Source organism: Sceloporus undulatus, chromosome 6 (genome assembly GCF_019175285.1).
Source record: "Sceloporus undulatus isolate JIND9_A2432 ecotype Alabama chromosome 6, SceUnd_v1.1, whole genome shotgun sequence".
NCBI classification, from domain to species: Eukaryota; Metazoa; Chordata; class Lepidosauria; order Squamata; family Phrynosomatidae; genus Sceloporus; species Sceloporus undulatus.
The window spans coordinates 112881813-112896870 of record NC_056527.1 but is presented as its reverse complement, the minus strand read 5'-3'; the positions used below and the strand labels follow the sequence as shown (position 1 = coordinate 112896870).

Here is a 15058-nt window from a genome sequence, read left to right as displayed (position 1 = left end):
GGATATTACTAATATTTTAAGGGGAGAAAAGGAAAACTGAATTAAGTAGATTAAGTGAATTAAGTGGAACTGCAGTGTGTTTTGGACCGACCTCACAAAGGCATCTAAGATCTCAGAACAAGTAACTTTTGCAGCATTGGCATTTGGGTTGGATGGTTAAAGGCGTTACTGTTTTTGTGGATTTTGGGTGTTCTTGTTCTTTCTGTATGTTCAGCACAGCTACCTTTGCATATTTATTTTATTTTATTTTATTGCACAATTAAAAAACAATTTTACAGTCTTACATTTTACACATAAAACGTTAACATAAAGCCTAACACAAAACACAAATAAACAAACCATAAACAATACTACCAACAAACATAAAACACCACAAACATCCTCCCTATCACTTATATGCATAAGCCATTGCTACTATATTCCTTTTAGAAAAGAAAATTAAGATCATCCGAATTCCTAAATATAGGCCTCTATCTTGCTTAATGATAACTTTTTTTAATTTCTCATGTAACCAATAATTCTTTAGTTTCTTCAATTATCTCATTCGAAACCTTCCAGAATCTGGGAACTCCCAGAATCCCCCAGTCAGCATAGCCGCTGCAGTGATTCTGGATTCTGGGACCTGCAGTCCAAACCCTAATGTCTCCCAAGCTTTGCCAGAACCAGAGGTGAATGGTTTCACACTATCCCACTTTTATTACAACCCAGATGGATGCTGAAAGGAAGGGGGGGGAAAGGTTAATTTCCCCAGCTCTCTGAACTGGCTCTACCCAAAGGCCTTACAAACATTGGTTTCCCTGCTGCCATTTCCCCATGTGTTCAAAAATTTAGCCTCCAACTTCGAAAATATCTGTATTATACAGTTATTATAATTACATTCCATTCTTGCAACACACTGCTGGGATTATTAGTACACAAAAAAATTGACCCCACTTTTATTTGCACAACCCTGAGAAGTGTATTAGGCTGACAATTAATTAATTAATTAACCCCTTCTGCCATGTTCACTCAGAACAACAATAATGACATCTTGACAAAATGCAGGCCTGTGACTAATATTGTCACACACACATGCGCACGCATATATATACAGTATATTCATCTCTATGATTTTTAACACTTTTGCCTGATGAAGAAGAAGAAGAAGCCAATGGAATGTTGAAAGCTTGCAAGATGCATTTTGTGCATTTTGGCTGGGCCCATAAAGGCATCACTGTTTTATGCATTTGGGGTGTTACTATACTTTTATTCTCAGCCTCAGGGAAAGGCAATGGCAAATGTCCTCTGAACAAATCTTTCCAAGCAAGCCCCATGATGGCATATGGCCTTAGACAACAACAACAACAACAACACTCATCAGATCCACAACCCACTGCAGAAGTAATCCAGTTCCAGACCTCTTTAACTGCTCTGGCTTAATGCTATGGAATTGTGGGAAATGTAGTTTTGGGGGACATTTAGCCTTTTCTGTCAGAGAGCTCTGGTTCCACAAAAAGCTACAGTTCCCAGAATTCCCTAGGATTGAGCCAGGGCAGTGAAAGTGGTCTCAAACTGGATTATTTCTGCAGTGTGTTTTGGACCTGAGTTACCTTTGGAAGTGGGACAGCTAAGGAGCCATTTTTGCCCAAATAAAAAGGAATGAATACTGTGCTGTGCTTCCTTGGTAATTATTCTTACTTTCGTCCCATTTCAAGTAAGCAGCCTTTTCCAGGCCTTCAGTAATAAGGTGAGGAGCAGCAACCATGACACAAACCAATGTTGGCTTGCACCTGAGAAAGCAGAACTTGCCCAAGAATTACACACCTTAAAGAAAGGAAGTTGCACAAGTGTGTAGCATCTGTGGGGACGAGGTGGCCGAGTGGTTAAGGCGATGGACTGCTAATCCATTGTGCTCTGCACGCGTGGGTTCGAATCCCACCTTCGTCGACATCCCTTTTTTTTAAAATGAAAGTCCAAAATATTTCCCTTGGCATCTTAGTCCTACATTTGTGGAGGGACACAAACTGTTTGCACACGTTGCACTCAAACGGAAAGGGTTTCACACATTACATTCAATGGAAAGGCTCATGGTTGTTGGGATTTATTCTGATTTCCTAAATCACAAATGCTTCAGATGCTGAGTGGCTGCAGGCACTTTTCATTTGCTTTTCTAAAATGGCAATGTTTAAAAATAGATACCTCTCCATTGGTCCCTGAAGATAGCTGTGGAATCCTCTGCGCTGGAGACAGAAATAAAACTTTCTTCGCCCGAGCAGGGACTTGAACCCTGGACCCTCAGATTAAAAGTCTGATGCTCTACCGACTGAGCTACCCGGGCTCCTGGTTGAAAGATAAGAAAGCTTTTGCAAAAATGGAAAGTGGCCAGTCATTAAACTTTTTCTACTGATTTAATTTTGCCAAATCATAGGCAAAAAATAGATGGGAGTTCCTTGAGAAATGAACTAGAGTAGTTGAATGAGTTTGATTAATATTTTAAGAGCCCTTGGCCTATTCAAAAGGATTCTCCTTGCAATCTCAAGAAAACATCCACTCAACGTACTTGATCTCCAGAAGCAATTCTTCTTTCCTTTCTCCTTGCCTCAGTTTCCCTTCTTCTAAGATGATGGGGAAATCCTCTCTGGAACTTATACTAGACTCATCAAATGGATCCAGTTAAATAAATGTTTGTTTCCGTCAGGCCTCATTGTGTATTGATCTTAAACGATATAGCCGTGTTAGTCTCTAAAATCAGTATGTAAAGAGGACTGTGTAACACCTTGAGACTCACTGAAAGAAAGAAGTTGGCAGCATGCACTTTCCTATAAATATACTCCATTTGGTCCAAATGCATTTGAGCAAGTAGACTGAAGTCTACGAAAGCTCATGCTGCCAACTTCTTTCTTTCAGTTAGTCTCAAAGGTGCTACACAGTTCTCTTTATATACTGCATATTAATATGGCCTCCAAAATCCCTGAGTCCTGCAAATTAATGGAGGCACTTTGTACAGCGCTGTGTATAATTACAGCGCTTTAGAAATAAAGTTTAATAATTAATAATAATAACACTTGCTTAAAGCAATTTCCTAGAAAGCTGAATCCATTTCTGTCTGCATTTCCATCTGGTGCACAAAAGATGTGAGCATGAGTTTTGCAAGTACAGAGCCACCTACATATTACTTGGCCTTATATACATAACTTATATTTAAAAACACTTAATGAACATGTAATTCTGTCATGCGAAAGAGATCTAGAGCCTCACCAAAAGATCTTGAGTAAACTTAGCATAAGAGGAAAGCCCTTCTTAAGGAATAATTTCTGGAAGCAGGAAGGAAATACACTGTAGGAATCATTTTGCTGTCATTGATGCTGCTGCCCCATTTACTTGGTTCTGGATTTTGTGTCTGTGGTTATGCTTTAAATTGACAACTGTTTTTAGTGGACCCTTACGGTCTCTTGCATGTTCATTTTTTCCCCTTTACTTAGACAAAAATCTCAGCTTTCATAGGGAATCCTTCTTGCACATACTAATAGCTCCTTTGATTTTGCTCCTTAACCAGACTGATCTTCTCTGATCTGTGTACATTTATCCAAATGTCCACTGTTATAATCTTCAACAAAACCTAAGACCTAAATCATTAAATCATTTAAAACTGACATAAGCTTTCACATCCCAAATCCACTTTTGAAACCCTGGACTTTTCTTTAGCCTTTCCTTTTTACCATTCACAAAGTTTTTACATGTTTTCTCTCTCGTAATCAGCTGCGACTCTGTTGAACTGAAGAAACAGCTGTCTGCCCACATGTAAACTGAATTTATTGCATTTCTATAGCATTTTGGGACACCTTCTCTGCAAAAGAATGGGTAGTATTCTGCTTGGCCATAAAACCCATAAAGTTGGAAGAGACCCCAAGAGGCATCCAGTCCATCGCCTGCCATGCAGGAATCCACAATCAAAGCACTCCCAACAGATCGTCATTCAGCCCCTCTTTAAAAACCTCGAAAGGAGACTCCACCACATGTTGAAGACGTGTGTCCTACTGTGGGAGGGCCAACTTCCTAATGTTAAAGTCGAATCTCTTTTACATTAGTTGGCCTTTAAGGTTGTTGGTGTTGTGTGCCTTCAAGTAAGTTCTGGCGAACCTAAGTCAACTCTATTATGAGGCTGGTCTTTAAGGTACCATCCCTCTTTTAAAGCTGTATGCCTGCACACATTTTATGTGTGGGCCAACAGCGGAGTGAGGTCTTTCAACCGATTTGAAACCAAGTGCATTGTGTAGGGGTTTGAGTGTTGGACTACGACTCTGGAGGCCAGGCTTCGATTCGTTGCTCAAGCATAAAACCCACTAGATGACTTTGGTCAAGTCACACTCTCTCAGCCTCAAGAGGAAAGCAATGGCAAACCCTTTCTGAGCAAATCTTGCCAAGAAACCCCCATGATATGGCCTTAGGGTCACCATAAATCCAAAATGACTCAAAGACAGGCACACTACAAGCAAGCAAGCCAAAGAGTGGAATTTACTCAGTGTGGAAACCATAAACATGCCACTCTAACCAGGAATGTGAGATTTCGTGACTGCTGGTATCATCCTTGGGGACATGATAAAACTTCTAGAAAGTTTATCATGCCCCCAACAGCTAAATCTTTCTGGAAGTTCCAGAAACTGAAAAACAGTGATGCTTAGCTCTTTTGTGGAGGTTGTAGGCGGCTCTTAAAAGAGCCTTTGCCTAAGCCTTGGCTTTTCTTCACTTCCTCACCTTGTGGCTCTCTGTTTTCCTGGGCAGCAGAGCCACTGGTATGTTGGGCAGGACCCCTCCTTGGACCAAAGTGACTTTGCCCAGGAGCTTGTTCAGCTCCTCGTCGTGGCGGATGGCCAGCTGTAAGTGGCGAGGGATGATCCTGGATTTCTTATTCTCCCGGGCAGCACTGCCAGCCAGCTCCAGGATCTCAGCGGTCAAATACTCCAGCAAAGTAGCCAGGTAGACCGGGGCTTCTGCTCCGATACGCTCCGCATAGTGCCCTTTCCTCAGCAAGCGATGGACGCGGCCCACGGAGAACTGGAGCCCGGCTCGGAAGGAACGAGTCTTGGCCTTCGGGCCGGCTTTCCCTCCTTGCTTCCCGCGAGTAGACATCCTCCTGAAAAGTCCCGCAGCTTCCGAGGTTTGTAAGAGAAAAATACCTTGGCGCCCTTTATTGACACACCTGGCTCGCAATTCGGAGGCACTGCACACAGCCATTGGCTGGTCAGCTTCCCAGGACTGTCCAATGGGGATGAAGAGAACGGACGCTGATTATTAGCCATTGGCTGGTCAGCTTCCTAGGACTGTCCAATGAGGATGAAGAGAAAGGACTCTGATTATTAGCCATTGGCTGGTCAGCTTCCCAGAACTGTCCCAATGGGGATGAAGAGAACGGACGCTGATTATTAGCCATAGGACCTCTCCTGGCTTTGGAGTGACTGACCGGCCAATCAGGTCGCTAGGCAGTCGAATATGCAAATTAGTAAGAGGGGAGTATAAATAAAGAGAGCGGAGGCGCGCTCCGCTCAGAACGCCTTCAGCTGCTGAGAGGAGAAGGAGAGCTGCAACGATGCCTGAGCCAGCGAAGTCCGCTCCTGCGCCCAAGAAGGGCTCCAAGAAGGCGGTGACCAAGACCCAGAAGAAGGGGGACAAGAAGCGCAAGAAGAGCAGGAAGGAGAGCTACTCCATCTATGTCTACAAGGTGCTGAAGCAGGTCCATCCTGACACCGGCATCTCCTCCAAAGCCATGAGCATCATGAACTCCTTTGTCAATGACATCTTCGAGCGCATCGCTGGAGAAGCCTCCCGCTTGGCCCACTACAACAAGCGCTCCACCATCACCTCCAGGGAGATCCAGACCGCCGTCCGGCTCCTTCTTCCAGGAGAGTTGGCCAAACATGCCGTCTCCGAGGGCACCAAGGCCGTCACCAAGTACACCAGCTCCAAGTAGATCCATCCACTCCATCACCAGACCCAAAGGCTCTTTTCAGAGCCACCCAACTGGTCCAGAAAAACTGCACGAAATCACATTGTCATGTTTTCTCATCCTGAAATACAGTACAATGTTTTGTGCTTGGCTAGTTAGGGAATGTGGCAGTGGGTTCTTGTAGCACTTTCTGAGGCAGAAGAAAGGTTCTAGTTTTAAGTTTTGCCTGCATCTGAGAGTAGATCAAGTCTGCCAACGCTTATACTACAACTTTCAAACGGTCTCAAAAGATGAAATTCAAAGATATAGCTGCTGGAAAGTTTATGTTTGCATTCTCCTGTCCCTCCTTAGTTAGGCAGGGATGCCCTCTATCATTCTGTCTTTCATGTGACTTTGGTCACTGACTCTTGGAGATAGTCGTAGTCAAAGATAGCCAATGAGTCGGTAGAGAGATCTTGCAGCACCTTTCAAAGTACTGTAACGGAAAGAAAAGTTGGCAGCATGAGCTTTCAGAGACTTCAGTCTATTTCCTCAGATGCAATGCAAAAGCTCATGCTGCCAATTTCTTTCAGTGAGTCTCAAAAGTGCTACAAGATATAGGTCTGTCCCTGGCTTCCACGTCAATGTCTCTGAAATTGATTTGAACAAATGTACGGTTTTCTTTGGAGTCAAGTTTTGAAAGCCAGAGAAGCAGCACAAGGCCGGTTAGCTCAGTTGGTTAGAGCGTGGTGCTAATAACGCCAAGGTCGCGGGTTCGATCCCCGTACGGGCCAGTTGTGTTTTTATCCTGCTTTATTGACTTCGAATTTAAATAAAGTCTATCATCTTATTATTAATATTATTATTAATTATGCTACCGCTCAAAACTCCACCAAACAATGATGCCTTTATTGGACCAACCAAAATGCACAGTTACATGTTGCAAGCTTTCAAAGCTCCACTGGCTCCTTCATCAGGCAAAGGTGTCAAAAACCATACAGGAGGAGGAGAAAAATTGGAGATGTTAGACACAGGCCTGCATTTTGCTGTTTTTTGTTCTTAGTTCAGATGGTATGTAGGGGTATTATTTGCAGGCTGGGACCTCCTTCTTCTGGCCCTCTGGACAAAAACAGCCCATAAGGTCATCTAGTCCAACCCCCTTCTGCCATGCAGGAAATCTCAATCAAAGCATCCCTGACAGATGGTCATCCAGCCTCTGCTAAAAGACCTCCAAAGAAGGAGACTCCACTACACTCCGAGGAAGGAGTGTGTGTTCCACTGTCAGGCAGTTCCTCCTAATGTTGAGGTGGAATCTCTTTTCCTGCAGTTTGGATCCATTGCTCCATTGGGTCCTATTCTCTGGAGCAGCACAAAACAAGCTATCTCCCTCCTCAATGTGACATCCCTTCAAATATTTAAACAGGGCGATCATATCACCTCTTAACCTTCTCTTCTCCAGGCTAAACATCCCCAGCTCCCTAAGTCGTTCCTCATAGGACATGGTTTCCAGACCCTTCACCATTTTAGTTGCCCTCTTTTGGATACGCTCCAGTTTCTCAATGTCCTTTTTTAATTGTGGTGCCCAGAACTGGACACAATATTATTCCAGGTGGGGCCTGACCAAAGCAGAATTGAGTGGCTCTATTACTTCCATTGATCTAGACACTATACTTCTATTGATGCAGTCTAACATCTTCAATTTTTCTTCTCTCGTATACTGTAGTTTTTAACTTCTTGCCTGATGAAGAAGCCAGTGGAGGTCCAAAAGCTTGCAACATGCAATTGTGCATTTTGATTGGTCCAACAAAGGTATCACTGTTTGGTGGGTTTTTTAAAAAATTTGCTCTATGGCCAATACTGCTACCCCTGAATATTATCACGCTGCTGTCAATCACTGGTTCTTAATCCCAGCTCAGTGACTAGCAATCCCTAGTCTTCTTCCCTCAAGTATGCAAAGAGATCTTGTAACACCTTTGAATTTAGGTGAAAGAAAGAAACTGGCAGCATGAGCTTTCACAGACTTAAGTCTACTTCCTCAGATGCATTTGGGTCTAGTTTTTCCTCAGAATAAGATTGCATGTACAGCGCTGTGTAAATTTACAGCGCTTCATAAATAATAATAATAATAATAATAATAATAATAATAATAATAATAATACTATTAAGATAGTGAAGTCAAAGGCTTTCATGGCTGGCATCCACATCGTGTTTTTTGTGGGTTTTTCGGGCTCTGTGGCCATGTTCTAGAAGAGTTTATTCCTGACGTTTCGTCAGCATCTGTGGCTGGCATCTTCAGATTCTTTGTGTTGATTCATTATTTCAGGAAAGTGTTGCATTTATGTATTGCATACCTTATGTTTCTGCAATGATGAAATGGAGCAGTCCTTGTGGCTTGAGTTGCTCTGTCCTGTCATTCACTACATTATCTCCTTAGAGAATACAGTAATAAATACTGCATTCTTTGCAAGGGAACAATAAAATAAAAATGTGTCTTTTGCGTTGGCCGGGAATCGAACCCGGGTCAACTGCTTGGAAGGCAGCTATGCTCACCACTATACCACCAACGCATCTGTAAGTACAGCTGGCATTCTTGTATGACAGGATAAGAAATTTCAGCTAGGACAGCAGTGTCGAGTAAAGTTGTATCTGCACTAAATAAATAATCCAGTTTGACACCACTTTAATTGCCATGGCTGAATGCTATGGAATTCTGGGAAGGGCAGTTTGCTTGACATAAAATGTTCATTAATCATATCACACTGCAGAAATAATCCAGTTTGACACCACTTTAACTGTCATAGCTTAATGCTATGATATTCTGGGATTTGTAGTTTGTTGTGGGATTCCACAGAAACAAACTGCATTTCATAGCATCGAGCCATGGGAGTTAAACTAGTATCAAACTGGATCATTTCTGCAGTGTGGATGCAGCTTTAGTGTGATATGGTGATGCAATATTTTGTGTCAAATGCACTGATGCAAGAGATCTGGCTCTAAGTGAAGCTTTAAGAAGATTATTCAGCTCACTGCATGCAGCTCCCAGGGAATGAACCAAACAGAATGGACAAAATACATATACTTCTGCAATACATTATTACTAATTGAGTGATATGTTGCTGTTGTCTTAAATCAGGGAAAGGAGGCACATTTTTGTCAGTGCTTTTCAAAGAGACAGTTAGTAGCTTCCAAAGTTTCAGCATAAAATGTAAATTGGGGAGGAAGGACACCAGCAACACCTTTTTAGACTTTATTTTAATACGAGATTTTTGTGGGTATCAATTAACCTATTTCTCCAAGTAGTGTGTTAATGTCTAGAGTATAAACTACAAACATAGAATCATAGAGTTGGAAGAGACCGCAAGAGCCATCCAGTCCAACCCCATTCTGCCATGCAGAAAATCTCAATCAAAGCATCCCCATTGACAGATGGCCATCTAAGGAAGGAGACTCCACTACTCTTGGAGGAAGGAGTGTGTTCCACTGTCGAACAGCCCTTGCTCTCAGGAAGATCCTCCTAATGTTGAGCTGGAATCTCTTTTCCTGGATCTTGCATCCATTGTTCCCGGTCCTGTTCTCTGGAGCAGCAGAAAACAAGCTTAATCCAAAGGAAGCTACAGGAGCTGATGGGGAAAAACTACCATCTCTAGACTGCATCTGTTCAGTTTTTAGCCAGTCATGCCATCTACTATACTTTTATCCTTCCTTCTGTGGCAGGTATTTTGAGGGAGAGAGATCTTGTAATGTTTTGAGGGTTAGAGAGTCAGGCTGCAAGAAAAAAGAAGGTGTGCTTCATATAAAGGACTCTTCCATCTTTAAACAGCTGTTAAAGTTTGGACTTTGAACACCCAGAAATGAACCCTGAAGGCAGTGTGCAAAACTGAAAATAGAATTTAAAAAAGAAAAAGTAGGGCTCGTCCGGGATTTGAACCCGGGACCTCTCGCACCCAAAGCGAGAATCATACCCCTAGACCAACGAGCCAGCTGTTAAGGAGTCTAGATTTAAGATATACTGTTTGGAAAACACTAAAGTAAACATTGCTAGGGAGCCATGTTTACCCATATAGGAACACAGAGCGCCCTGCCAACAAAAATGCTTCCCTTGAAAGTTTTTCCATTGCAAACTTCCTAAGAAGTGCGCCCTCTTGTGGCGTTGTGGCGTTTGTGTTGCTCTATTGTGTAATTCTATCCAAAGCATCTTTGATGAGGATTAATCTGCCCTTTGTTACAAAATGCACTGGGAACAATTGCTATCCTTGTTTGGATTTTGCCATTAAGAAATGAAAAGGGCAGTCAGAGTATTTCACATGTAAGTCTTCATCTTAGATGATAATAAGAATATAATAAGATTTATTATTATTATTATTTTGTTGTGCTTCCAAGTCCTTTCTGACCTAGGTTGACCCTAAGGTGAATCTATCATGGGCTTTTCTTGGCAGAATTTGTTCAAAAGGATGGGGAAAAGAAGGAAAAAATGAATTAATGATATATTAATAGTATTATACCTTTATGGAATTATGAATAGTATAGGATGAAAAGAAGACAGTAAGAAGAATGAAGATATTAATGATAATTTTATGTTTTTTAAAAATATATATATTACTGGTTCAGTTAATATTAATTGATTTAATATGAATAAGATTTAGATATGGAGTAAATAATGATACATAATATGTTTATTACCAATTGTATGTGGACTATTATGTAAAAGATATTTTAAATACTGAATATGTGTGCTTTTGTTAGGTTTTCAATTTTTGTGTGTTTATATAATTTTACACTGCTTTTAGCTCGTTGGATTTAATGGCCTTTTAATTTTTTTATTGTAAAGTGTTTTTTTTTAATGGTTTCCTTTGTGAGCCGCCTTGGGCCCCTTTCTGGGAGGAAGGCGGCCTAGAAATAAAATATATACATATCTAAAATGGTATTTCACTTTCACATTCTCTATAATGATATTCTCACTTTTCCAAAGCCGAGGCAGAGGTGGATTTCAGCAGGATGAATAATCTAATATTAATGTTGTATGTAAAGGGCCTATGGTCTAACTCTAAACGTTAATAATATCTTCATTTTTAAGCTAATATGTTTTTTCCACGTGGAAGTTTGTGACACTCCTTAAGCAGCTGGTAGTCGTGGCCGAGTGGTTAAGGCGATGGACTAGAAATCCATTGGGGTCTCCCCGCGCAGGTTCGAATCCTGCCGACTACGCTTAAGAACGTCTATTATTATTATTTTTAATTGTTGATCTTTTCTGTTATACAAGAAAGCACCAGTACATTTCCTCAGAAAAAACTAGCTTTTCCTCACTGTTTTTAAAGAAGTGATTCCCAAATTCTTGTCCTCCAATTGTTTTGGACTCACAAAAGCCCCAGCCAGCTTTAGCCAACAGCCAGAAATTCAGGAATCTGAAATCAAAAACATCTGGAAGATCAAAGTTTGGGAATAATAATATTATTATTTAAACCACCGGTTTAAAGAACCCTGTTCAATATATGTGTGTGTGTGTGTGTGTGTGTATCTCAAGGAATCAAGTTCAAATCTAGGACAGCTCTTGCTAACAACTTCTTTCATATACGTAGGTGCTCACATAAGTGTGTGTGTGTCTGTGTGTATATCCACACACACATACTTTTATGTCCGCACACACACACATATATATGAAAGACATCGAGTGCATGAGCTTTCCTAGACTTGTTATACGTGTTGTATATGTATATTACATCTGGAAGACCAAAGTTTGGGAACCACTGGTTTAAAGAACCCTGTTCTTTGCGTATGTGTATACACACACACACACACACACATATATATATATCTCAAGGAAGGAGATTTAAGTCTAGGAAAGTTCATGCTATTCTTTCATATACTGTATGTGTCTTTGTGTGTGTATACACACACGTATAGACTTGTTATACAGGTTGTATATGTATAAATGTTTACATACAGATATAATTTAACAGTGCCATGATTTATTGCAGGAAGGCTAACACTTACTATCAGCCTTAATACTCCAGGTTGTGTATTCTTCACTTCTATAGATAATTCTCCCCTAGATAAAGCATTACATGTAAACCAACAGCCACCAAAGACAAATGAACATATTGTACCGGTAATATTTAAGCCTTGCATTGAGAGAGAACACCGCCACCTAGTGTCTCAAGAGCGCTTTGAAATTCCATTGCAATGAATGAGGAATGGGGGGAAAGAGCTACCAAATGCTGCTGTCCAGAGGCTGCTCGCAAGCGCGTTGGTGGTATAGTGGTGAGCATAGCTGCCTTCCAAGCAGTTGACCCGGGTTCGATTCCCGGCCAACGCAACTAACTTTTCTTTTTAAAAATTGAATTGCAGTTTAACCTCCTCCTCCCCCCCGCCTTTGTATCTTTCCTTTTCTTAATATTCAAAGAGATCTTGCAGCACTTTTGAGGCTGACGGAAAGAGAGAAGTTGGTAGCATGAGCTTTCCTAGACTTGAGCCTACTTCCTCAGATGCATTTGGTGGATATGAGGAAGTAGGCTCAAGTCTAGGAAAGCTCATGCTACCAACGTCAGTCTCAAAGGTGCAGCCAGATCCCTCCTTATGCTCTTGGGGTGCCCTTGGGGTGCAATTAATATTTGGCGGCGTGGTTTCTTCTGAGAACCTCCATGACTGAAGCCCTTTCTTCCTCACGCATCTGAAGAAGTGGAGTCAAGTCTACTAAAGCGTATGCTATCAACTCTTCTCTTGGCTAAGTCTCCAAGGATGCTACATATCCGTTGGCATGCTATTTAACCCCAATCAATTCTCCTCCTCAGCAATGTCCTCCCAACCCATTGCAATTATCAGCTCTTTCTCCGATGAAGTGGCAGCTCTTAAAGAGTAACCACTCTTAAAATAGTATCTCTTCAAAAGAGTCTGGAGAAACAGCATTCCAAGGGACCTGTAGCACTCTTTGAGAATGGACTAAAAAGAAGTTAGCAGCAGGCATGAGTTTTGGTACCTTGAGCCTTTGTTCCTCATGCATCTGAAGGAGTCTTGGCTGAGTCTCCATGAGTGCTACAGATCCCTTGGCACAATATTATTCCCAATCAATTCCCCTTGCAATCCTCAGCTCTTTCCGGGATGAAGTGGTGGCTCTTAAAAGAGCCTTTGTGTCGTAAGGAGAGCGTGGCTGCTTTTCCAGGAGGGTCTCAGGCCCTCTCCCCGCGGATGCGCCTGGCCAGCTGGATGTCCTTGGGCATGATGGTCACCCTCTTGGCGTGGATGGCGCAGAGGTTGGTGTCCTCGAAGAGCCCCACCAGGTAAGCCTCGCTCGCCTCCTGCAGCGCCATCACCGCAGAGCTCTGGAAGCGCAGATCCGTCTTGAAGTCCTGCGCGATCTCCCGCACCAGGCGCTGGAAGGGCAGCTTCCGGATCAGCAGCTCCGTCGACTTCTGGTAGCGCCGGATCTCCCTCAGGGCCACGGTCCCCGGGCGGTAGCGGTGGGGCTTCTTTACTCCCCCGGTGGCCGGGGCGCTCTTCCGGGCGGCCTTCGTAGCCAGTTGCTTCCGGGGCGCCTTCCCGCCGGTGGACTTGCGAGCCGTCTGCTTGGTACGAGCCATGCCTGTTTCACTGTCTACTTCCAAAGGAATTCCAAACCCTGCGCCAGACAAAGGAAGACTGAGCGAGAACGCCGCCTGTCCTGGGTATTTATTGCCCTCTCGCTCGCTCCTGATTGGCTAAGCCTCCCCCACTCTTCCTTTCTCTCCGCCCCTTTTTAGAATTCGAATTTCCCGCGCAGATTCAAATAGCCCTCTCGCTCGCTCCTGATTGGCTAAGCCTCCCCCACTCTCCCTGTCGCTCCGCCCCCTTTTAGAATTCGAATTTTCCGCGCAGATTCGAAGAGGCCTCTCGCTCGCTCCTGATTGGCTAAGGGTCCCCCCACTCTCTATTTCGCTCCGCCCATTTTTAGAATTTGAATTTCCCGCGCAGATTCAAAGAGGAGTCTCTTCTTTCTTTCTCTCTCTCTCTCTCTCTCTCTCTCTCTCTCTCTCAATGCATCTGAGGAGGAAGCAGACTGAAGTCTACCAAAGCTGATGCTGCCAACTTCTTTCTTTCATTTACAATCGCCCCTCCAAATTCGCTGGGGTTAGGGGCACACAAGACCCCTGTGAATGTGGGAAAACCCCACATAACAAAAACACTTTGTTTTTACAGATATAATAATAATAATAATAATAATAATAATAATAATAATAAGCCCACCTCTCCCTGTGGATTGAGGCAGGTTACAATAAGAGATAATAAAATACATACAATAAATCATAAAATTTCACAACCCCCGCAACCCACCACCAACATAAAATATAACACTTAATTACAAATTAAAAAAAACAAATTACAAGTTCAAGTTTAAATGAATTAAAACGTTACTCAGCAAGATCAATATGTAGAGAAGTTAAAGGCTTTCGTGGACGGCATCCATAGTTTTTTGTGGGTTTTTTGGGCTATGTAGCCATGTTCTAAAGGAGTTTATTCCTGATGTTTTGCCAGCAGCTGTGGCTGGCAATTTCAGAGAAAGATTCTCTGAAGATGCCAGCCACAGATGCTGGCGAAACGTCCGGAAGAAACTCTGCTAGAACATGGCTACATAGTACAAAAAACCTATAGTTGTTGTTACTGTAGCCCACCAACAATGACTGAACAATGTATCCCATGGCCATTAGATACATACTTATACTTTGTTGCATAAACACATAGAAATTACAAAAAAAAAAAAACCTCACAAAGGTTGGCTGGAAAGTCACGAGGACTAGATACAAACAGTACTTAAACCATTATGTAGCAAGATCTTGTAGCACCTTTGAGACTAACTGAAAGAAAGAAGTTGGCAGCATGCTTTCATAGACTTCAGTCTATTTCTTCAGATGCTTTTAAAGGGTATAGCCATGTTAGTCTGCAGAATCAGTATGTAGAGAGACCTTGCAGGACCTTTGAGACTGACTGAAATAAAGAAACATCAGGAATAAACTCTCCTAGAACCTGGTCATATAGCCTTAAAACCCACAGAAAACTATATGAAATAAAGAAGTTGGCAGCATGAGTGTTCCTAGACTTCAGTCTACTTCCTCAGATGCTTTGAAAAGATATAGCCCTGTTTGTCTGTAGGATCAGTATGGAGAGAGATCTTGTAGCACCTTTGAG

The 15058-nt window shown here is 42.4% G+C and overlaps 3 protein-coding genes and 7 non-coding genes across 10 annotated transcripts; 5 read left to right on the top strand and 5 right to left on the bottom strand.

Moving 5' to 3' along the window:
* Nucleotides 1-1844: 1844 nt before the first annotated feature.
* TRNAS-GCU lies at nt 1845-1926 on the top strand. Its single transcript has one exon. It is a non-coding gene; the product is annotated as a tRNA-Ser (tRNA).
* A 318-nt stretch (nt 1927-2244) lies between these two features.
* Nucleotides 2245-2317, bottom strand: TRNAK-UUU. Its single transcript has one exon. It is a non-coding gene; the product is annotated as a tRNA-Lys (tRNA).
* Nucleotides 2318-2358: 41 nt separating this feature from the next.
* On the bottom strand, nt 2359-5575 carry LOC121933394 (histone H2A type 1-H-like). The gene has a single exon (XM_042473069.1). The coding sequence runs from the start codon at nt 5212-5214 to the stop codon at nt 4723-4725; it is 492 nt and encodes a 163-aa protein (XP_042329003.1). The 5' UTR covers nt 5215-5575; the 3' UTR covers nt 2359-4722.
* On the top strand, nt 5513-5947 carry LOC121933405 (histone H2B 1/2/3/4/6). The gene has a single exon (XM_042473083.1). It carries the CDS (start codon nt 5567-5569, stop codon nt 5945-5947), a length of 381 nt encoding a protein of 126 aa, XP_042329017.1. The 5' UTR covers nt 5513-5566.
* Nucleotides 5948-6622: 675 nt separating this feature from the next.
* TRNAI-AAU lies at nt 6623-6696 on the top strand. Its single transcript has one exon. It is a non-coding gene; the product is annotated as a tRNA-Ile (tRNA).
* Nucleotides 6697-8397: 1701 nt separating this feature from the next.
* On the bottom strand, nt 8398-8469 carry TRNAG-UCC. Its single transcript has one exon. It is a non-coding gene; the product is annotated as a tRNA-Gly (tRNA).
* A 1340-nt stretch (nt 8470-9809) lies between these two features.
* On the bottom strand, nt 9810-9881 carry TRNAP-UGG. The gene has a single exon. It is a non-coding gene; the product is annotated as a tRNA-Pro (tRNA).
* A 1144-nt stretch (nt 9882-11025) lies between these two features.
* Nucleotides 11026-11107, top strand: TRNAS-AGA. Its single transcript has one exon. It is a non-coding gene; the product is annotated as a tRNA-Ser (tRNA).
* Nucleotides 11108-12143: 1036 nt separating this feature from the next.
* Nucleotides 12144-12215, top strand: TRNAG-UCC. Its single transcript has one exon. It is a non-coding gene; the product is annotated as a tRNA-Gly (tRNA).
* Nucleotides 12216-12387: 172 nt separating this feature from the next.
* Nucleotides 12388-13522, bottom strand: LOC121933397 (histone H3). The gene has a single exon (XM_042473074.1). The coding sequence runs from the start codon at nt 13474-13476 to the stop codon at nt 13066-13068; it is 411 nt and encodes a 136-aa protein (XP_042329008.1). The 5' UTR covers nt 13477-13522; the 3' UTR covers nt 12388-13065.
* Between the last annotated feature and the right edge of the window lie 1536 nt (nt 13523-15058).